General features: G+C 39.9%; 1 protein-coding gene across 7 annotated transcripts in view; it reads right to left on the bottom strand.

Moving 5' to 3' along the window:
• Positions 1 to 1881: 1881 nt before the first annotated feature.
• The window catches only part of SLC23A2 (solute carrier family 23 member 2), a 66684-nt gene continuing 44664 nt past the window's right edge, over positions 1882 to 23901 (bottom strand). For all 7 annotated transcript variants that reach the window (XM_072846016.1, XM_072846019.1, XM_072846017.1 and 4 more), the window contains 11 exons: positions 21702 to 21790; positions 20144 to 20214; positions 18813 to 18994; positions 15786 to 15906; positions 14917 to 15073; positions 13213 to 13360; positions 12534 to 12639; positions 9371 to 9500; positions 9093 to 9230; positions 7837 to 7932; positions 1882 to 7273 (listed from right to left, as the gene is read on the bottom strand). In XM_072846016.1, the coding sequence (XP_072702117.1) occupies positions 7041 to 7273; positions 7837 to 7932; positions 9093 to 9230; positions 9371 to 9500; positions 12534 to 12639; positions 13213 to 13360; positions 14917 to 15073; positions 15786 to 15906; positions 18813 to 18994; positions 20144 to 20214; positions 21702 to 21790 (1471 nt within the window). In that variant the 3' untranslated portion in view covers positions 1882 to 7040. The remainder of the gene's footprint in view (positions 7274 to 7836; positions 7933 to 9092; positions 9231 to 9370; positions 9501 to 12533; positions 12640 to 13212; positions 13361 to 14916; positions 15074 to 15785; positions 15907 to 18812; positions 18995 to 20143; positions 20215 to 21701; positions 21791 to 23901) is intronic.

Here is a 23901-nt window from a genome sequence, read left to right as displayed (position 1 = left end):
GCACCTGTTTTGCAGGTTAAATCAGCGTTTCTGTGCTAAATGCCACGCAGGGAATGTGGTTGATGCCTTTTAAACCGTTGGCTTCAGTGGATTTACTTCTGTTTCTGCTCCCATAGCTGAGCCTGGAGGTCAGGGACCTCAGTCAGACCCAGGCATAAGGCACCAGCTCCAAACTTCTCCAAAAGTCAAGTATTTCCCCCCAGACTGAGCAAGCATCCAGACTCCCTTTTTTCACACCCTGGCAGCTTCCCATTATTTCAACTTTAAGACCCCCAAGCTAATTGTCAGCAAATACCAGACAATATTACGCATTTGGATACACGTTAGCTTAAGAGCATCTGTTAGCCGTTACGCAGCCTCCGGGAACCAGATGGGAAGAGACACGGCTCTTGAAAAGGCCTTTGCTCGTACCTAATATGTGTCCGAAACATGGGCGTTGTCCCCGTTTGAGGATGGTTCAGTCATTCTGAAAATCCTCAGGTTTTGAGATTCTGCCTGGGGTAAAGCCCTTCTTATTGGGTTGATGCAGCTGATGCTGAATTTCGATTTGGGCAAGACGCACGGAGAAAACTCAATTATTTCCAGAGCTCTGACCCAGTAGCACAAAGGATTAATCGGGATTAAGATCAGAGCCATTTTCATCAGGGACCCAAACCCAGCCCGGCTCAGGAACGATTAGAAATCCCTCGCCCTGGTCAAACAGCTGCTCCACCAGCTTTGATACCAGATCTACTTTCACCCCCTCTCGCTGCCGATTTAGGTGGCTTTTTGCCATTTTTCTTCCCCATCTGACTACACTAGTCACGGTTGGCTACGCTTAAGTTAAGAAAGGTACTTGGGTGTCTTAATTCCCCTTAAAATCAATAGTAGCTCAGATACCTTGAAGGCTGACAGATGCCTAAAGGTGCTCTGTATCCTCAGCCAGACATTTCCAGGTCCTAATTCATTGCAGGCAGCTACCGCCCATCACTGGTGCTCCAGGCTAACATCAGGAATTTCATATTACCGCTCCAGATACAACAAATGAGTTCATTAAATGGTTGGGGACAAGGCAAGGTGCTAGTCAGGGTTTTTCTTTCAGCGCCGGTGACGAGGCAAGGCGATACTCAGCCAGTTTTATCTTTACACGCTGCCCAAGAGGAGCAACAAGCCATCTCCAAATACACCGTGCCCCGCGGCACGCTTTGGGCATGCAGCAGCCCTACCAAGGGGCCCAAAAGACTTCGCTTTGGCTACAGATTGCCAAAGGCAGGGCAAGAATTTAGATAAATTCCCAATCCTAAGGCTTTACACTAAACCAGATGTGATTTCTGTCGGTATACTCTTGCTGCTCATACTCTTAACTGGACAGAACTCAAAGCCTCTGCTCAGTGGAAATTACTAAGAGAACTTGAAGGTTGGTTTTTATTTTAATTAGGAAATTAGTCACTGAGGTTTTGCTGCATGGACATTGCTCAGAAACCCAGCAGTGCTGACCGTGCAGTTGCTTTTACAGGGAGTTTTGCTGCTCCTTGGCTGCCCGAGAGGTTGGGAGCTGCGAGGGGAGAGGGTGGCGGAGGGGGGACAGGTCCCCATGCCGCAGCCAGCAGCTCCTCGGAGGGAGATCTCGGAGGTGCCTCAACTGAAAGCAGGGACAGACAGCAAATGATATACAGACAGTAAGCAGTGCTTCTTCCAAATAAATCACGGAAATTTAATGCGTCTTTGTGGTACGAGCTGCGGGCTGAGAGCTGGAAGTGTTGGGAAGGGGTCTGGGGGTTGTATTTTTGGGTGGCACTTGCTACAAAGAGATGCTTGGTCTTCACATCACCTGCGTTGCCAAAAGGTCGATTCTCCTTCGAAGGGGATGTTTAAAAGGAAGTGTAACACCACGCTGCCAAGTTGCATCTATGCCCGCGTTTATTTATACTGAACAGCTTTAAAAATACAGAATAAAATAGCTTTATCTACTATTATTCACAACATCTGGTCCAAATATTACATTTTTAAATATTTAATTGTTTAATGAAGCAATGTTAGAAAAAAATACGAAATAAAAAAACCTCCATAAAAGAATTACACATCTCAGAACAACAAAAAAAAAGAAACAAAACAAAAAACCTCTTGCTGTTTAACAAAAAAGTTTTACAGCCAAAGTCAGTCACGAAGTCATGAAAAAAAAAAAATTATCCCCACTGCCTAAGAACAGTCAATAGTTTGTTACGCCGAAGGTTGTTATAAACAGACAAAGTACAATAATTTGGACTGGCAGCAAGATGATTTACCTGGAAAGATGTCGTAAATGCCAGATAGTACACAAGGCAATTCTAAATATATCTCTCATATCAATATGTACGGATGACAATGCACAGCCACAGTCAAATTAGAACTAGACAGGAATATTTTGGATGGCTCTGAACACGGATCCCCAATACTTAAAAGCAGCCCAGCACTAAGCTGTATAGACTCATGAGCAGAAGCGAAACACTGGCAAACTCGTGGCCTCCTCCAATACTGCAATGACCTACCGCAGCTATATAAACGTGAGAGCAGAGAGTACCTGTCACCCCACGGCCAAAAAGGCCATTAGCCTTAAGAAATACTAAGAAACATGCACCAAGTGGGACATTTTCTGCCAGAATGAGTGACCCGCCACTCCCCCCCGCCCCTTAAAAAAGAGGAGGAAAAAAAAAAAAGGGAAAAAGAAAAGTCGCTTTGGGTTTAAGAAGGCCACGTAAAAGAAACACCGTAGGTTGTGCTGGTCTGTCACACATGCATTTTCTACATCGATATACAAATTATGTTAAGCACAGGTTGTTTTAGATTGCGTGTAAGCATCCAATGGCTCACTCAAACCATTAGAAGCCGGCTATTTTAAACCACGTGTGCCTGGAGTGCTGTTTATACCACAAATGATGTGATTTTCAACACTTTTTATTAAGGATGCGATGCTATAAATGACCGGTCGCGCTCACTGATGCTCCTTGTGGTATAAATAGTACTGAGGATTTCAGTTTGCAAGTGCCAATTCTGCATCGGGAGTACCAAGATCTCAGTAGGGAGATGAACAATAAAGAAACCCTTTAGTTTTTGGTAGGAACATAAACATGGGTAAATAAAGTATACACAACTACTATAGATTCGTCAATGAAGAAATTCTAGCATCACATGACATTGTCATGACAATCATACCACTCCCTCCCAGGAAAACCGCGATCATTATCCTGAGTGGAAATGTTATTTTTAATATATGGAAATAAAATACTGCAATATTCATGTACAAACCAAGTTGCCATATTTCAAGTCAGTACTAAAAGGCATAAAGCAAATTCTGGGTTTAAGTTTGAACTTTCTGAGCGAGGTACCTGATTTAGTTCCTCCGCCAATGCACTCTAATATGACAACATGAATCCGTCATAGCTGTTAGCTATGAAACTTACATTTCTATAGGTACAATTTGCAAGTATTTGCTTTAGAAAACGTGTTTCAACATGTTAGCAAGAATTCTTAATTTAACCTAAAAAAAAATACAATAGAATATCAATTACAAAAGTCCCAAGTTATTTTGTTTTGCATACATTGATACCATCTTTGATATGACAAAATGATATTTCTACCATGAATATTTGCCCTTCCGTCTTAAAGTTTGGTTGAAACATCTCATCGCCTCTTAACTCATCTCTCAGGTGTCGCCTTCCCTATGTGGTTTTGTTTAGTTCAGCTGTTTGAAAGGCAGGCAATAACATATTATAGGAGAAATACAGTATTGCATTTACAGTCAGATTTCTATATCCAGCCACCGTTACACATCAAAGCCTGGATGTAACCAGCAAACACGAAGTATTTAAATGCTTTTCAAAACTCCAAGTTATTCCTCTGCAATACATCTGCCAGCAGCTGCTGCACAGCAGCTCAGGCTGCGCACCGTGCTCCCCCTGGCCCGGGCATTCCATGACAGCCACTAAAACCCCGATGTAGAAAAGCAGACGTGGGAGAAGAATTTAAGGTTCACCATTGCCTGCCACAACTGCACAAAACCGGGGGCAACTCAGTTATTTCCCTCACAAAGAAAAGCAATGCATCTTCTTTGACTGGCAGATGGGATGGTTTCAGGCACATCGGAAAGAGAAAGGGGAGCTTCTCTTTCCAAGGCACCCGTGCATCAGCTCCATCCTTTGCTCACCTCTCAGCGCTGGGGAGACGCACGCTTTAATAGCAATATGCCGGCTGCAGCAGCTGCATGCCCTGCACGTTCAAGGTCCTGCCAACGACTCCACCATAACCCCTCGCTATACATTACTGGCGCGTCAGTGGATTTCCTTTGCAAAACTGAGGCTCATCTTTTAACCATTCATGTTCGTCATAAGATGGAGAGAGTTGTTACATATACAAATTTGGTTACAAAAATGACTGCTAACTACAACTACTTATTTTAGTGTTACCAAGGTAAGTTGCTAGAAAAGCAAACATGCCGGCTGAACGCTACTGCACTTCTCTCAGCCAGTCAACAGAATCGGCACGATAGGACCCAAAGTCATGAAAAGAATTAAATCCAACAGTTAAACAGAGTAATCGGACTTCACCTATTCAGAGAGTCTTTCCTACGCTGCAAGAAAGGAGTGGTGTTCTGCTCCGGGGAGAAGAAAAACATATCCTTGGATTCGTTGCCCTGTAATTTGACTGAAGGGTCTTGGCAATTCTCAAGTGAAGGCAATACAGAACACGCACAGCTTTACTTCAGCCAAAGGTGAGAGAAGACAAACGCTATTTCTCATCGCCTCGTCTCTTGACTGCCTAAGCACATCAAGAGAATATCTGGGGGGAGAAGTTAGAAAAGCCTTGGGACACAGGCGTCACTGCTGCGCTCCGTGCCCAGCAGCATCACTGAACTTGACATTTCTGTATTTCCAAGGTGGCACTGTTTTCAATAAAAAACTTTTGCCTCCCTTTCTCAACATTTACAAGATAACCACCTTTGGCATTTTACATCATTACAACCACTGTACATAGGTGGCTTTTTTTTTTCCTTTCATATATATATATATAAAATTTAACTCCCCCATGTCTCCTACACATCTTTGGTTGCACATAAAGTTGGGAAATTTGGAAGCTTCGTGCCACTGAGTAGAGGTCTCCGCACTCAAAACTATCTGCAAGTGGATGTGGAAATCTAACACCTCACTACCTGAAGACGAAAAATTTAAAAACGATAAAAATGACTTTGTTTCACAGGCAAACTAACCTTGTCTACTACACAATAACTCTTCTGACCAGCTTTCGAGATAGTCCAATTGACACCAAGACTGCAAACTACTGAAAGTTCCCTGAAGCAGGAACAAACACATGCTTTGTTATGGAAAAAGCAGTATAAAATAGTTTCTGGAAACAGCCATGGCATGCTGAGAACGATATCAATGGAATCATTCCGACTCTACACTATTCAGCACTGATCCGTTAAGCTCTTTCCTTCCCCTCCCCACCCCAACCCTTCCATGCTTCAATAACCAATAACAAATTCACCTGGAAGTAGACTCAGAGAAAACAGAGTTCCTGCGCTCCTCTCCAGTAGTCAAACTTTGATAAATAGATTAGTGAATTACAGGATCTACTGTTATGCTTTTTCCAGGAATACAAAACGCAAGCACCGTAGAGCATACTGGCCTTGAAATTACATTACACTACATTTCCCTGATGATCTCCACAGCTTAAAAATGCTTTTGGGGCCACACTGAAGTCTAAAACTAACTTGCAATAGTAAGAACATTAAACATGAATAAAACTTTTAATTATGAATGCATGATGAGCATGAACACCCACATAACATCAGAGCTGAGACTATTCCAGGAAAAAAAAAAAAATCTGAATGGTGCCCTGATTGGACCCAATACCCGTTAAACCATCCAGTGGATGAGGACGTCAAATGTAGTGTCTCTGCCGTTCAAGATCACCTCCACAGCAGTAACGAGCTTTTGCAGAAGCCCCACAAAGAGAGAAGAAAAAGAGGCAATGCAACATAAGCTGCTCGTAGGCAGCATCGGGTCTCGATATCCGATCAAGAAAATTCTGCACAGATCCAAACCAGCAAATGCCGGCAGCGTTTTGACCGTGTGGCTTTCCCTGTAGGGAAAGCTGCATGGATACAGATGTTAATTGCTTAGAACTGCCCAACAAATTAGCATTTTTGTCCAGGAAATGTCTTGCTGGATACAGGCACTGCACTGTAAAAACTGTTATTGGGTCCTGTCTGGAAGTGAAAAGTTTCCCATCTCTGTAAAACTCAAGCTGCATGTGTCCCTTTAAAGAAAACCTGCACCTGGACACTATAATTAGGTGGTTAAATGCCAGGCAGAAAAAGAAAATGTTTTAAAATGTGAACCCACATGAAATGAGTGGTTCCTTCTACAGCACTAAGCTATCAGAAGTCGGTCATAGTTTCCGTCGGCAAAGTTATTACAGAAACTTTCTGTCTTAACACTGGACATCTGACTGAACTATCGGTAATTCAAAAAAATACTCTCATGATTTGCCAGTATCAGCTAAGTCTGGTTTCCAGGGGGCTGAAAATACGGAATGTGCAAATCAGTGAGTAGAAAACAATATATATGGGATTTGACATAACTAGAAGTAAATTCTCCCCCCCACCCTTCTCAGAGGATTCAAATTTTCTGGCGTAACTAACATTGCCAGCAATGAACGCGCCAAAAATGCCAGCATCAATGACTTAAATAAAATCATCATAAAAAGTAACTTTTTTCAATAGCACCTACATACTTCTGGAACCTAAGCCCCATTTAAAATAAATAGACTCGGGTGCACAGGTATCTATAGCTTTTGAAAATCAAACAGAGGAGCATTTGCAAATTTGACCCAGAGACACTAGATCTGGCTACCACCACCCACAACAGGAAAGCTTTTTTTTTTTTTTTTTTTTAAATCCGTCTCAGCTCTGGTTCCAGAATTTAAATGCAGATATACAAAACATATATTTTAATGCTTCTTAATCAGCAAGAAACTGCAAATACATCTTTTACTACAACTAGATAATATAATTTCAACTAAGGCTATACTGTAGCTTCTGAGTCTTCATCTGAACTCCTGCAGTTACTGCTTTTCCTGAAGCCTTTCCACGTGTAACCCATGAAGGTAGGGCTGATGGGCAGGAAGCTGAAACACCTGTATTTTTTAATAAAGTTCATGCCAAAAGGCAAATCGTATGTTTCCATGCCATCCAGTGACTTGCTTCCTTTACCAACCCCCTTCTTCCATTTCCGTATTCCCCTTTCTTCAGGGCTTCCTAGAAGTCAAAATAAAAGAAGGAAAAAAAAAAAAAAGATATATACATGAATATCTTCATGTAAACACACACATATATAGTAGAGGTTAAGAGAAGAAAGAAAACCCCAAGTCTCAGACACCACATTCAGCAAAGCACTGGAAAGATCTTCTAGGCTCCTCAAAGAGGCAGGAAGAGGGAAAAAAAAAGTTTATTGGAAATGGCTATTATCTGTTTTAGTTTGTAACTGGAAGTTGAGGCAAATTTTTGCTCTTAAACAAATGGAAGCAGGTTTGGATCTTAAAATATTTTTACTCTGTGTCCTGAAGATGACTATTCTGGTTTGAATTTTATCAGATATTTTGTATGTTTAATAGGATGGAGACCATAACCTGAAAAAGATTCAAAGCGTTCTCAAGGAAACTGAGGCACACAGGTGTTAAGCAGTCTGCTCTAGGTGTTAAAGAAGTCAACAACAAAAGTAGTAATCTCTTCCTCCTCTCCTGCCTCCATGAAATGCTATGCTATCTTCATTCAGAAAGGCAGTTATTATTTCAGATAAAATGACAAGTTCACATGCTGACCTGGAATGGTATTATCCAAAATAAATGCAACACAGCCACCCACAAACATGGCTGTAGTGAGAAGAACGTTTAATACTTGATCAATGCCCGCTATTCCTAGAAGAACAGAAAAAAAATATTTAGAATTTGAATCTTTATTGTACACATACACGTCCTACTGATTTACATGCAGGTCAACTGGGAAAACTTGCTACTGAGTTCACTGAGGAATTTGTTCAAATAGGACTCTTAAAACCATGTGGGAATAGATGCAGAGGAACGCTCAGCTAATGTAGTACACCATGGGGCCCCCTTCTTTCCCAAAACCTAACTCCATGAACTTTCATTTGCTTATAAAAATGTCATGAAATGGCATTTTAGTTTCTACTGCAGACACAACTGCTTAACTTAAACTAAATAGAAAACTACAAAATGGAAAAGAAGAAATGTCCATAGTGTAAAATCATGTGGACTGAAATAATTCCTATTATAAACCTTTTCCTTTTTAAAAGGGCAAGACTTAATAGCACAAATTCACGGAAGAACACTGTATTAATATATCATCACCTAACTCTGCTTGAATGATCTACTTTTCTGAACAACTCAGTGGGTTAGATATGCTCCTAAATCTGGTTCTGAAGCGAAAGCTATAAAAAGTTAGTTAATCTCTCCTTTAAAAAAATAAAAATAAAATTAAAAAGTAAAAAATCAAGTTAAGTATTCCTGTAAAGAGTCTTCCTTTGCTGACATACACTGCCATGACCACTATTGAGAAGGTAGTATTAGAACAGAAAACCTTCTCTGTGAATTCACCAAAACTATATAGTTTGGCTAACAGTCTGAAACTGAGTTCATTAAAATTCAGATTCAGAACATGTCTGCAGTGGCAAAAAATCTCAAAACCCAAAACGAACTCCTAGCTTCCAAGCTCTGCCATGGTATTTCTCCTTGTTCTTTTAACATCATTTAGAACTCAGATTCACCCTTTCAGTCTTTCTTCCAGTCCAACTGGCAATCACTTCCTTCCATTGCTCTACAATCATACCCTGAGAAAGCAGGACAACTTCAGATGTATCCCACTGAAACATTCAATTCAGGTCTCAACATCTCAATTAAATCCCTCTGAACACACCTGCTTTCTTATCTATAGCTTTTATTGTCTCCATAATACTTCCTTTTTTCTCTTATTTAGCCTTTCCATTACTTTGTACTTGTATGTACTTTGCCTGTAAGTACAAGGTAAAGTATGCTTCATGTAAGCGAGCAGAAACACATACCTGTAACCAGTGGATTTTGTTTGAGATAGCTTGGAAGGACAAGTCCAAAGAAAATGGAAAATCCAAGTACAAACAGGTTACGAGAAGAATTTAAATCTATGAACTGGAGGTTAGACAGACCCACGGCTGTAATCATCCCTAAATAAAAAATAAAACAAGTCTCAGCTTTTATATAACCTCCTTCTTCAAAAAAATAGCAACGTACATATAAACACAGCACTAGAGTAAAAAGAGAGCGCCACACAGTACACAAAGAGGAGCAAGAAAACATACGTTACCAAAGAGAGTGCAGAAGAGGGCACCAAGCACGGGGTCAGGCAGCGATGCAAAGAGAGCACTGAACTTGCCAACCATCCCAAGCAAGAGCATGAAGGCTGCCCCATACTGAATAACCCTGCGACTTCCAACCTGCAGGAGAACAAAAAGGAAAGGACACTGGAAAAAGTCCGCGCTTAGTCCAACTTCATGCCTTGCATTTTATTTTATTACTCTCTTTCGCATTTAAAACTTCTTTTCAAGCTACCACGCGTATTTTTTTGTGGTGTTAAAACACAGGCTGCAGAGCATACAAATGTCTGGGAGGGCTCAGCTGTAACATGGCTGTGCTCCAATTCTAACATAACTTTGTTTGATTTTGTTTTGTTAACATTAAGTCATCTTTAAAACCATCTGTAACTGCTATAGCCACAATAACCGTGAAATGTGGCACAGTCCCATCTACAATAAAGAAAACAAATAGACCATAACTAGGAGAGATGGCAAATAGATCAAGTGTAATGCAAACAAACAAAAAATTAAAAATCCATGTGTTGCTGCCCCTTTACACAAGAATATATGTATTAGTTACCGATCATGCAGTTCACTTGAAGGACATGCAGGCTTTCTAGATAGAGACTATCAAGTGATTTTATAACACCCCTCTTTGAGATCAGAACTGAATTCACTTCATATGCAAATCATGGCTGTGCTAACACTGTGAAACCAAGTGCCTGCACTTCCTTCTCATTTTTATTTTAAGCATTCAAACTTCAGGGCAGTATTTCTCTGGCACTATGTTGCAGTGGTAGCTGATAAACCTGAATGTTCAGTATTTTTATAGTGTTATACTTGCATAAGAGGTGTGCCAGGTACAAAAAAAGCCCTGTTAGGCTGGTAAGGTGGTTTCTAGCAAAGCCCTTTGCCCTGTCACAGAGCATTAAGCTTCAGAGAGAAGTAGATATTAATTTGTTAATCATGTGTGACTGAGCTAAATGAGTGAAATGAGAAAAAAAGATACAGTAGGCATGTTTACGGTAACAGTACTTCTTTCCCCCGTATTCTTCACTGCTTAACTGTTAGGTGAGGTGTGTTCACCTACAAATAGAAGCTAGACCAGTAAATTAGGGTGTTCACTAGAGTAACAACAGAAGTTAGCCTGCACCTTTCTCTATTTTTTATCAAGATATTCTTTTCCTTAGGACCACCAATATCTTGCTCTAAAATTATCTTCCTGCATGAAATAGGCAGATTCTTTAAAAAACCCACACTGTAGCAACTTTTATTTATGCAAATGCTCAATCACTACAAGGCAAACAAATTAAGCTCCTTTTGAAAGCAACCTGGTCAGCATTTAGCTCAAACTACGTATTTATTCCCAGGCACTCATATACACACTTTATGTGATTATTTTGGAGTGCATGATATGGTACCTAATACCTCACTGGAGTATCCATTTCATCACCAACATTATAGCATAAGCTGCCTATACTTTTGCTCCAACTAATTAGATTTAATTGATTCTCCTCTCATCAAATAAAACTCGCTCACAGACTAGCTCAAAGACTTTGCAGTATCTACATCCAGTTGAAGCCTCAAATTTAAATTCTAAGTGTAATCACATGCTGATTTCAAGGGAGGTAAATGCCGTTTCAAATGTTGCACTGCTATAACGGAATCACCAGGACTATGTCGCCTTTACTCATGAGCACTAAAGATTTCCTCTCCCAAATAAACAGCAGAGTATCTACGTGCCAAAAATCTATTTTGATATAAATCGAAGCTGAAAAACTATTAGTTTTGTAGGAATGCGTATGCAGACAGGAAAAAAAGACAAAACACTGGAGCACGGCCATCCAGCTGTGCCATTCTGGATAAGGCATATTCACTCATCTATCATGGCCTGAACAGACCTAACTGTAGTTAACTCTGTTCCCTGTAACAGCTGCCAGTTTAACATTCATTTTTCGCTGTTCCAAAGCAAAATGTACACTCATTTCGGTGGACTGTTAATAAAAAAAGTGCTGTTAATTCATATCAACTTCTATGAAGTAACAACAGAAAGGGAGCAGAACAGAATAAACCTTTCTTTAAGGATTCTTCTAACCAAAATTTCTTCTAGGAAATTTCCATCAGCAGCTGAATGGAAGACTTATACAGACAGCAGATGGTGCTATTAGTATTGATATTCCAACCTAAAACCCAACAGAATCATCCTTTGTGCAGAAAAAAAAATGGCTGAAGATAAATTCATCATCTATATTGGATTAAGTCAGAGGGATGAGTTATTTTAAGTGGAGAGCATACATTTTCTATCTTGTACACATGAAGGAGATTTATAGCTTCCAAGTGAAATACGCAACAAGATGTGCGTATTTACAACATAAATTACTCTTACCAATTTTGCTGATATTTCTTAACAAGGTTAAATTAACAATATCAAGCAAATCTATCTGCAGTCCAAGGTCTCCCTGTTCAGCAAGGCATTCAAGCACACATCCAGTTCCACATGTGAACAAAGGACTCTCTCAAGTGCTTTTATATTTTCCTGAGTAACACCCCCAAAAATACGTAATCCTCTAAGCATGCTCACTGCCTTAAAAACTTATGATGGAAACAAGTATTTAGGGTACATTTAATTTTGAATTACCAATTTAATGCAGCTCCTGTTCTAGCTGTGTCAGCCTAACGTCCTAGTACAAACGTAGATAAGACCCAAGGACCTCAAGCTGCATTTAATTGTGTGTTCAAGTGAGACATTAAAAATAGTCAGTTCTCCAGCAATGCTTTCAGAGCCAAGACATCCAAAAGTGTATCTGTTTCTATACAGTTTACAGTGTTTATGCCTCAACTCAAAACACCCTTGAGCCCTGGAATGCCTTTTTGGTTTTCAAAGGGATAGCTTATCTAGCATCACCTGCTTTATGTAGGTTTTCTAACTGCCCTTTACTCTGAATAAAAATAAGATTTTGGGGGTCCTTATCTAGAGTGCATTTCCATTAGACAGTAGCTGGTACAGACAAGTTATGTAAATTCAGAATGCTGTGTAAAGTTTGTCTGCACAAAGTACTAAGTAGTATGGTTTCTTGGAAGAGGATCATGCTGTGAAACCTGAAAATAGCATAAGCCATCAACCGGAGTAGATAAAATACTCAGGTCACTGAGCAAGCAAGGTAAAGCACGTACCTTTGTGATGCCCAAGACACCAATGTTGGGGCTGGAAGAAGTGGATCCATTCCCTGTCCCAAATACTCCATCCAGAACACAGGAGAGACCCTCAATAAAAATCCCTCTGTAAATCACAATCAGAAAAACACAAACTTGTATTAGCATAGACTCACTTCAGATGGTGCTTTATGACTGCATGCTACGTGGGGGCCTGTTAAGGCATCTGTCCCACATGAATTATTATAATTCCTGTTTCAAGCTCCAACACACCTGGAAAACCAACTTCAGTTCTGTTTTCTGTGTCTTAGATACCCACACTCTGAAACTGAGGAAATTACAAAATAATTCAAGTCAAACTTAGAGCTGCTCTTTCTTTCTAAAATTGCATTTCAGGTGAATTTGACAAGCTACCCCGATTCCAGAACCGATTTAGAGTTCTGTCCCTATGGAAACTGTACTATTAACTTCCACGGACTCCAGCAGGAATAGAACTAGGTTTCCAATGCTACATTTGCAACACAATAATTTAACATGACAGTTGCATCTTATATTTCAGATCCTTGGCCCTTGTGTTTGACCAAATTGTAACATTTAATCTCAGAACACATTCCTGTCCTATCCCAAGGAAAAAAAAAAAGGGGGGGGGGGGGGAAAGAGTAGCTTAAGAGACTGAAAAGTATTTCTTTTTTTGACATACCTGTTTATTGCATGAATAGGTGGAGGAGGAGCGCAAGACAACCTGGCACAGGCATAGTAATCTCCTATTGATTCAATAATGCTAGCAACAACCGCACTAAGCATTCCTATTACTCCAGCGGCTGAAATTGTTGGCAGTCCCCACTGAACTGTGAAGAAAAGAAAACTGAAATCTCTCATGCCACAGAAAACAATTTAGATATCAAAACATACAGCAATTTATTCATCTTTAATGGAATCAACAGACTCCCTTCACAGTAACACAGTCTGGCAAGTTCAAGTAGATGAAAGGAGCAAAGGAAAAAACGCCTAACCAACTGCTTTGATCATGCTTGGAAAAAACCCAAAAAACCCTAAACCCCACCAAAAAAATTCCTCCTGTTCAGAAGGAAGGAATTTGAACTACTGCTTGTGAAAAAACAATACTGATCAGTGAGGCAAATGCCACTTAATTATTATTGCTCTGAAAACTCAGTCTTTGGTTACAAGTTTAGTCTACCGAAGAGAATGGCCAACAACCAGCTACAATCACTGCACAAACACCCTCCGATTCCAAATTTTTGTAGAAGAGAAAATAAGATTAATTTAAGCCTGTAGAAAAGCTTGGCAGGTTTTCCACAGTAATTGCCTTGATGTTTTTATCTCTTTGAAATAGATGAGCCTCTCGCAACAAAAGGAACTTTAAGTCACACAAACGTGAATTCACAAATAAGAAAGGTCTAATCAGGGTGGAGAAGTTTTCTTCTTTCCCAAAAGCTATTCTATTACACATCTTGCAAGTACTGCTTTAGAAGTGGTTTCTTTTAAGAACTAATCAGAACCAAAGCATAAGGAAAACCACAACGATGCTGCCTCATTACAATGTAGTGGTATTCCTAACAATTTCTACTATTCTATTCTAGTAGAATATTATTCTATTATTACCCCATTAATTTCTGAGTAGCACAAGGGTCAACCAGTTGTGCAACTCCATCTCATGCCATAAGAAACAACTTTCAACAGCTTTAAACTTAGAGGTGGTCATCAAAAGAATACAAACATCCAAGGTGCTGTGGAAAGTGTTTTGTGCTCTCTTATAAATATTTTTCTGTCCTTTGGTAAGCATTGACTGGCATTCTTTGGCTTGCCCATCAGCCCAATTCCAATGCCGCTTCTGCAAGTCAGGACATTTTTGTGTAGTTAACATTTGTGCTAATTCAAGAATGGGTGTGTTTGGGGCAGGGAAGTGGATTAAGCTGGAAAAAACGCCACTACTGATTCTTTAGATAACGAGAATCAATGACTTCAGTAGCTCTACAGGAGTTGTAATAACCCATCCTTATTATTGTATAACATTAACAGCAGCTGACCACAGTATCGACAAGTACAGATAAATCAACCATTCCCTGAAAATCCATGTTATATATACAGTCACACCATGTTACTAGAAGTCAAGAGTTACCTACATAAACCCTGCAAGTGCCTTCTACAAATTCAAGTTTCAGAGACTCGGTCTTTCTTGGGTAAGACATTAAGGTATCAAATTAAAGAGGAAAACAAGAAAAAACAAACATCATCCCCACCTACAACGTTTTTAGGTCAGTGCATGCTGAAGTGCATCAGAATAGAGTACTGAGAAAAAAACAGCAATGCTTCTGAAAACAACAGAAATTATATTCACAGGCATATTATTAGAAAAACAGCCCTTAAAACCAGACATACTTACAAGGATAAGGAACCTTGAACCACGGAGCTACCAATAGCACTCCTCGTCGGGCATCTGTGCGAGCGTAGAAGCCATACTTCGAACTGTCAGGGGGAAAGACATCTGTCACAGTGAAGATGAAGCAAAGCAACCATGACACCAAAATAGCTAAAATAATCTGTGAAAGAGGAGAAGAAAAAAGCTGTTTAAAATAAACTATCATTGGCAATATTCATCAACAGCAAACAGTTCCTGCACAGAATATCTATTACACACATATCTGGGTGTGATCTTAAGTGATACTTTAAGTCCGAACAAGCAGTAAATCCTGTAATAGATCTGTTAGGTGTTTCCCCCCGGCCCCTAAATAAGGTGCTGTTACAAAAGCTTTAGAATTAGAGCAAGCCTCTCCTCTCCCCTAACAAATGGGAAAGTCTCCAAATGGGCACTTAAACAAACTCGTGAATTAGTCTCAACTTTACCAGAGAAATAAAAAGAAGTCTTTCACATGGGGAAATGGAGTATTGCTTTCATAATACTAGAAGATAATGATCTTGCCATCCCTTTTTGGAGGGCTCAGTTTAGGCTTTCACTGCATGCATAAACATACCTTCTTCTCTACCCCCTTCCCTCCCCTCTATGATCTTCATCACTCCAATGACTCTTCATCAGAGATGGATACCAGAATGGGATCTGGCAAGACTACAATATGAGACTATTTCTTGTGGCAAATGAGCCATTTAGTTAAGTTTCCCATAAGCCCATTTAAGCTTTTAACTCACCTTTGTGATCTATTGTATTATTAAGAAAAATCAAAACCAAGAAAAAAACCCCCCAAAACACAAATTAGGGTTTTTTTTGCCAACTGAAGAACAAGTTCAACTACTTACAGGGAACATCTTGAAAAGTTGCAGCCTGTATGCTGTCCATCCTTTCTTAGATTTGTAAATGGGTAAGGGAAATTTGACATTTCTGGCATACTGAGAAAACAACAATACTAGGAAAATAGTCCTGAGAAATAAGGAGGAGGAGGGTGGGACAAGAGAGACATGTAATTAGCACCAATATGTTAAAAATCCTTCTCAGCACAAACCTGTTCAGGCTCTTCAGACACAGAATATAAATGTGCATTTTAAATTTAGCACAAGACAAAGCATCAAAAGAGAATATATTTTAAATAAATTATTATTCCACGAAAGCCAAAACAACATGATTTGTATTCTAACGTGCTGCAACAACAGCCAGCAGCAAACAGGTAAATGAAACCAGGAAAATGAATCAGACTAGAGAAAGATCTTCAGAGCTAAGCAGCCATTAGCAAAGAGCTATGCTGTGCTGCTTGCTTCTTTTCGACTCAAACTCTATTTGTGTGTCCAGGTCTGCTCTCCGTATGAAGCACAACGGTTGCTGCTAGCAAATGGGAAGAAACAGGAAAACCGGAGGCCAGTATACAGCAATTGTTACATTTCAAAATTTGCATAAACCTCTGAAGCACTTGAAAAATTTCTCTCCAGGGAAATCCCTTCTTCAATTCTTAAGAATCCCAATTTTTTTTTGTATACGCATCTTTCACTAAACAGCTGTAAATCAAGCAGAATAGAGCCCAAAAAAAGCAACATTCCATTCAACTGCAGTTCACCAGTAACCCAGTTTATTACAGTTGTTAGACGCCTCAAGTAGTATGCATCTTCCCCCCTCATCAAAACTGCTAAGCTCCTCTATACGATACAAATTAATTCAACTCTACGGCTAAAATAAGTATCCACCGCAATGAAAAATAAAAAGCCAGGGCAGGTTGCTCAATTCTGAAATAGCCAAAACCAGTTTTGCTATAAAAAGGCTACACAAAGAGTCAAGCTGTCTGAAGCAGCACAGCTTTTCTGAAATTTGAGATTATGTTTTTATCAGCTGACTTAAAAAAAAAAAAGCTGATTTTAAGCTTCCCTCCCTTTTCTGTCCAAGATCAGTTTCAGTCTGTAAGAAACAAAACAGAGCTTTATTCTCCCTCAACCTCCAGGAACAAAGAGCTCTGCACAAGAAGGGTGTCATTTATAGCCTTTACCCCCAACTAGAGTCGAATGATAAAAGCACCCTCTCCTTGCATTCAGGAAACGTTTTGGCATCTCTCCCAAAGCCCATTATGGAAAGATGGGCTCCACTCCCTAACAGCAGCTATCCTGCCATGCTAGCCCTAAGGACAGGTGGCTTTGTATTTTGATTTATTTAGCATAGAGGTGTAAATAATGTAGTAATGTTATATTATTGTAAATAATATTATATTGGCTACATGGCAGGGGGACTTCCTGCCATTCTGTAAAATATTACCAAATCTTTAAGTGCCCAGAGAAACAGTTTTGTTCACCAGATATACAGGCAAAGACCAATTGAGGCATAATTCCCCTTTTTACAGATCACAACATGATGTGTTTTATGGATTAAATTATTTCAGCCTGGCAGCCGCAGACCAAGTGAGGTCAGAAAACTGTTTGGGAAACTGAAAATCTTGTCAAATAGCATCTGCAGCTAATAGAGGATAACGGCTCTTACACATTCTGCTGCGCCAGATAGCAATACAGTATTTTTACCTCATCAGAACAGTCACGGCAATTTCAAGTGCCACATCTTGTAGAGCTCAAGTAACTTTTGAGTGACTCTGGATGGCTATGGAGTTATTTTCAACAACCTAGTGCACATTTTTGTGTGGCAGAAGCCAGAAATACTTATTGACTGGGTAATATTTAAATCCTATTCCTAAATTGATTTATTTTTTTCCATCTGCAAAACGTCAACTTTAATTACACGTTTCCATGTCCAATTCACCAAAGGTCTGCTTGATTGATTTAACATTAGTCCCAACTTCCACAGAATTTGTTTTACAGGAAAATAAAACGTTCCTTTGGGTCAGCTGCTTAACATAATAGAATTACAAAAATATTCATGATGCTAACATCCGAGATAAAAGAGAATTAAACAGCCCTCTTAATCATAAGCTGCACTTACAGAATACACGTTCAAAGTACTGTGCAAACAGATTAGTCAGATCAGAATCTGATCTCATCAAGTCATTCCTTCTGCTTCCAGAGCCAGCAGAAAGTTGATCGCTATACACTGCATATAGCAACTGCTTTGGCCAATTTCCTTCTCCCTAAAATGTGGCTTCCATCCTTATTTGGCTAGTTATCCACAGCGTCTCACAGAAAGCTTTTGTCCTCTCTTCATCCCATTTTTCTCAGTTACTCCCTTTCATACAACTTATCTCAATTCTTTAATTTCCCTGGCACCTATACCTACAGAAGCACACACATCATGCCCTGAAATTCACTCTAAAAGCCTTTTTATCTACTAAACAGAAAGCTGTCTACTTATGCCTCATCAACTGATGGCATTCACGGAAATACACATGTTCTCTGTTATCACACAAATTTCTCTTGGCTATAGATAAGCAAACCAGTAATAATGACAAATGGACCACTACTACTAATGGTATTTGCTTGCTTTTGCAGAATAAGAAACATGCACAATAGCATCGTAAAAACAGAAACATAAATTGTTCACTAATCTCTCTGGTGTTTTGCTAAATCATCTTTCCTATAGCACTGAATTAGACCCAGCCAATGGCTGCCAGACCAACTACTGTTTTATAAAATTCTCTGTTCTCCACACCTCGCTTTCAGCCGTTGTCCTTTCCCTCCTCCTCCTCTTGCGTTGCTGCTGTCCTTATTCCCCCATTGCCAGCTGACCCTATCCAGACCCACTCACATTCCTGCACATGGTATTTCTCCATGCTGGGAGCACTGCAGTGCTACCTTTGCCAGCCGAGCAGACTCTGGCTTTTCCTTGGCACTCCAAAATTCCTGCGTGACGACTTACCAACTGGGACACCCTGACCTAAGCCAAGAACACCCAGGAGTACTTACAACATAGCGATACCCCAGTGTTTGCCTGCTCTTTCTCCAGCAGCTTGGAAACCCGAGAGGCCGATGAGAGCAACAGTTGGCGTGATGGTCAGAGGTCCAATGTACCGCAACAGGGCGCCGGGAAGGCCGAGCAAACCGATCACCACTTCTATCAAGGAGGACATGATAATAGCACCTTGGATCTGAACACACAAGAACGGGAAAGAGACAGTTCAGTCAAATCTTAAAAGCAAACCCAAAACGTTTCTTTTTCTGCTCTGGATTACAAACTGCAGTTAAAAGAATTCAGTGACACAGAAGAACTCAGCAAATTTTTCGTCATAAAACAGCTCATTATGTTTAAGTGACTTATTGCTTAAGCATAACACTTATGGTTTTCTCCACAAAACTATTACACAACAGACCAGTGGGCCAGTCTGGTAGTTGTGTGGATAGCACATCACACTGTCAGACAGGAGACCTGGGTTCCAGGCTAACCTTTAAGCTCTCAGATCGAACCGGCAAGGGTTGGTGGCGCCACGGAGGTGATGCTCCTAGCTCCTAGGGGCAGAGTGTATGCTGCATTGTTCACAAGTGCTCCTTAGAAGCTGGTATAGAGCAGCGTTGTGGTCTCAGGAGACTGTCAGCCCTCTTGGCTGCAGGGCTCTTGGCAGGATGTAGCTATGGTTTGAACATGGGGAAGAGAGAGGGGTTGTTTTTAATTAAGAAAAAGTTTGCAGCCCAAAGCAACGGGATGGGAGATAAATTCCATGACACACGCCTTAATTTGGACTACGCTATCTACCACTCTAGTGCGATGCCTGGGCACAACCCTCATCCTGGGCTCTGCAGAGCATGATGAAGTTCAGACTGCAGTGCTGCGAGTGGAGAAGGAGTTTGATATATTTCAGCAAGTTTCTTGGGAGAATCAACGTCTGATCAGAATAGTCTCCAACTTAAGACACCTAGGGATGAACAGATTTGCTAACTGCATATTTACCTTCCACGGGACAGCCTACTGAACAGACTGACAGCAGGCAAGTGGTCTGGTAGCAGCTGAACTGCTAGCAGCAAGCACAAATCGCAAAGTGTTACAAGAAGAGTATTCGTCCTGCTTGTGCATTTTACTGCGCATCTTTTGGAATGTGGTAACTAACTCCTTGTATTTGCTGTCCAGCAATGAACGAGTTGAAAAGATGAAGACTTCCATGAAATGAGTACAGGGATATATTCAAATGAAATCGCAGTGAAAGAAGAAATTACCAACTTAAAGGAGAGAACACACAGATGGTTAGGCGAGAAACTGAACTGGAATCGGACAGATCAACAGCTAAAGGCTACTCCTACATTACCTCTCGTATTCTGGGATACCAGATGTGCTCAGTGTGAAGCAGTTCTGCCGTTCCATTTGTAACTGTTATATCTTACAAAAAGAAGACAAGAAAAAACACAGGGATTTATTCCTCGGCCACTTTGCCATCACTTAATACAAAATAAATCTCTCCTTAAGCTGTGTCTGACAAATGAGCCTTGATTTCCACAGAATAGTTCCGCAATGCTACAAATCAAGTAATAACATGCTTACGTTCCCCAAGAGCTACCCACTAATCTTACCCACTGTACCAAAGTGGAACAAAATCATAACTTTCAGAAAGAAAGGTCAATTAGGGATTCTTTTCCCACTCCAGTGAACGGATGAATGGAGAATTACTCAACTGCACACTAGGAATCAAGTACTCCAACGTTTGTTGTTCACCAATTTAGGTCACTCACTGAATGATGAATTGACCCATGGTTACAAGCCTATCTGACACCTTTTGAAGGTTAAAAGGTTCAAGAGCAAGGTGCAGCAAAGGCTCTTTCTGAACAGCTGAAGCAGCAGAAAAATTGCTTTGCCATCAAAGGTTATCAGACGGTATTTTCTTTCAACAAGGTGTGTATTAGGATACTGGCACAGAAGTATCCAACACAGCTAGCACTACTAAAGCACACCACAGCTTGCCTTTACATCTTGGGCACTGAAACCCCCGTGCTATTTCCCAGTAGTTAAATCTGACTCCGCCAGTGAGAAAATGTGAATGCTCAAAGTTAAGTTTTCTATAGAAAAAACATCAGGAAAACGAATTAGATGGTCGTAAGTGAATCAAAAGAGATGTATAAACATGTAAATAATATAAATGATTAGAAAATCAAAAGGCCCCCCGGGAAGAACTTTAGTTAGAAGCAAGCAGCCTGCTTCTCTGTACTGCTGTCATGCACTGCCCACGGCCTTATTACAGAACCACCACACCCCATTAAAAAGAAAACTGCCAGAGCTGTTTCCACTTCAGTTTTCTAACCTAAGTTACAGAAAAAGCCCCTTACCCAACCAGTTTTACTGCACATTTTCACTCTAAATAAATTCAAAACCTTTCAGAATCATGAAGCTAGCAAGGAAAAAGTTAAAATGAACATCCAAATATTGTCAAAGCTTGCTCAGCAAAACCTGTCAGGTATGAGTTAAACAGGTAAAAATACCGGGCTTGAGGTGATGCTCAACATTGCTCAAACTTACTACTACTCAACTTAAAAGGACTCAATTGGACTTACTATTTCTAAATACCGGAAAGGAACATTTAAGGAATCCTTCTGCCTTTCTCTACACTGTTAACAAAAGAATTGTTTTATCCTACTGCTAGATTTGTCAACATTTTTTATATTAAAAGAAAAAAAACCCAGAAACAGAATTCCACAAGGGCATTTTTAGGAATCTTTTTCCAAGGCACAAAGTTTTACCACTGTTAAAGGAGAGAATTTTTCATATTCCTTGCTCATTACTTCCAGTTTCCATATCAAAAGGTTTGGCAGTCGCACTGTCTGTGATCTGGGCCATTTGTCACTTAAACCTGAACAAGCATAAATGACAGTTACCTGTATTATTACATTTCCACTTCTCCAGGGAGAGTATTGCTCTAGCAGGTGCTAAGAATGCAAAAGCACTCGCTTGAAACAAGGGTAACCTGGTGGAAAGGGAAAGAAGAGATGCTGACATTTCTCGGTGTTATGGTACTGTGTCAGGATACCAACTGCAGCTAGGTGGTTACCCATCCTCAAAACCATCCTTTATTGGGGGTTATTAAAAATGTAAAATATGAAAATTTCTTATTAAAAAGAACAGACATAGAAATACTAAGACTTCACAAACCAAAGACCTAACAGAAGACACTTACATGCATGAAGTTATTAATACAACGCCTATAACAAGTAATTACCGGATACCAGCATGCAGGTACCAGACATTGATTTAAGGTTTTGACTCAGCAGCACAACAAGAATACAGATGCACGTTCTGATGCAAGTACCAGTCAGACTGCTGAACGTGCAGCTTTCACCGTCCCGCCACACTAAGAAAGCTCTTTGATAGAGCAGTATGCAGTCTGCATACTCAATACCTTCCCTTTGCATGACTTGAAGTACAGTCATTTATACATTCATCTTTAAGTGTATGTGTAAATAACTATTAGGTTGATAAGAGCTGATTAGATGTTCCAGGTGGCTACCAACAATAAATACAAACGCTGCAAGAATTTCAAGATGACATTCTTAGCATTGGTGTTCACACTTCCCAAAAGGTTTAAGATCTAAAGAGCATCTACCAGCACCAACGACGTATTTATTGAATCAACCCCAGCTTGCATAACATCACAAATACTCAGATGTTACTTAACTACAGAGAAGATGCACTTTGAACTATTCTATAAATACTGTCATGAATGGATTGTAATAAGACTCTCTTTAATAGCAGATCTCAAACTGTAACATGTGGAACAATTGCTCATGCGGCTCTTGTTACTGCACCCTGTTTATGGCTATTTTACAGTTGCAATGAAGTGCCTCGATGCCAGCGCAAGCACCAGTAAAGGAAAAGAACTAACTGTAGCAGATTCAGATAAAGGTCAGAAAAGGCACAAAGAAGGGAAAAAAAACCCAAAAACCAACTGTGGGGGAAAAAATTCTATACATGTTTAACAAAAAAGATCAAATCAGAAGCATGTTACTAACAGGGGTTGTAAAGTTCACAGGCAGGAAGTTAGAACAGTTGAACTACCATTGGAAAGGAGTTTGGGCCATGAGCAATCTAAAAAGCTGACCCACCTACTGCAGTTGAAAACTTCATTAGAAAGTCAAATTTCATAAAATACATGAGCCATCTGAGCACACCTGACTGGCATGCAATTCCCTTCTAAGTTTCTTCAAGCAAAAATCAAAGCTTTATCTTTGGTGAAGAAACGGTTGGTAGCTACAAGTGAATGATTCACCTTATTTTTCAAGGTTCATTAAGCAAACTGGGCAAGCTGGTGCCCATGGCAAAATATGCAATACCTTTAACAAGCTGTTACTCCTCTATCCCACCTACACAAGTACTCTGTCCCCCCTTAATGATTTTGTAAATACACATTGCAAAAACATTCTCCAGTGATGAAGTCAGTTGTACTGAGACTTAGGTCCAGATTGTGAGTTTTCTATCCCATAAAATACCCTGCATACATATTGAGTAAGAATTGAATTGAATAAGATCTTAGCACGTCTTGCTTAGCTATCCGCTCAACCTTTATATGAGACAGTTAACCTCGAATATTTACCAAAAGGGCTAGTAGGCTCAAAATATTGGGGTTTTTTTCCTAAGCAGAAAAAAAAAAAGTATTTTCTTTTCTTTTTTTTTTTTTTCTTTTTTTTTTTTTAAATCTTATTACTCAATCAGCCAACCAAGATCAGTTTCTTTCTAAAGAGACAGCTGCAGTTTGGAACGTGACTTATGAAATACCCTTCCCGTTGCAAAGCCAGGCATTCACTACTAACTGGCTAAAGTACAGCAGCTTACGATTGGGCTATCATTTTCATTTCATGTCTAAATTGCAAAGTCGCTCAATTTTGGCACCAGCCCTTGTGAAGGCAGAGCTTTTTGTGCAGTTAAAGTAATCTGGAAATGTCTTCGTTATCTTAACGTGTCACACAGATGTAAGAATGCTTAGACAACGTAGCTTTAATATACCTAAAATGTTTAGGTATATTAAAGCTGTATTTGATTGTCTCAGTTTGAGTAATCAAAAACTGATTACTCTGAATCCTT

This window comes from Ciconia boyciana, chromosome 25, assembly GCF_034638445.1.
Source record: "Ciconia boyciana chromosome 25, ASM3463844v1, whole genome shotgun sequence".
In the NCBI taxonomy this organism is placed as follows: domain Eukaryota; kingdom Metazoa; phylum Chordata; class Aves; order Ciconiiformes; family Ciconiidae; genus Ciconia; species Ciconia boyciana.
This window is presented reverse-complemented; position numbering and strand designations above follow the sequence as displayed.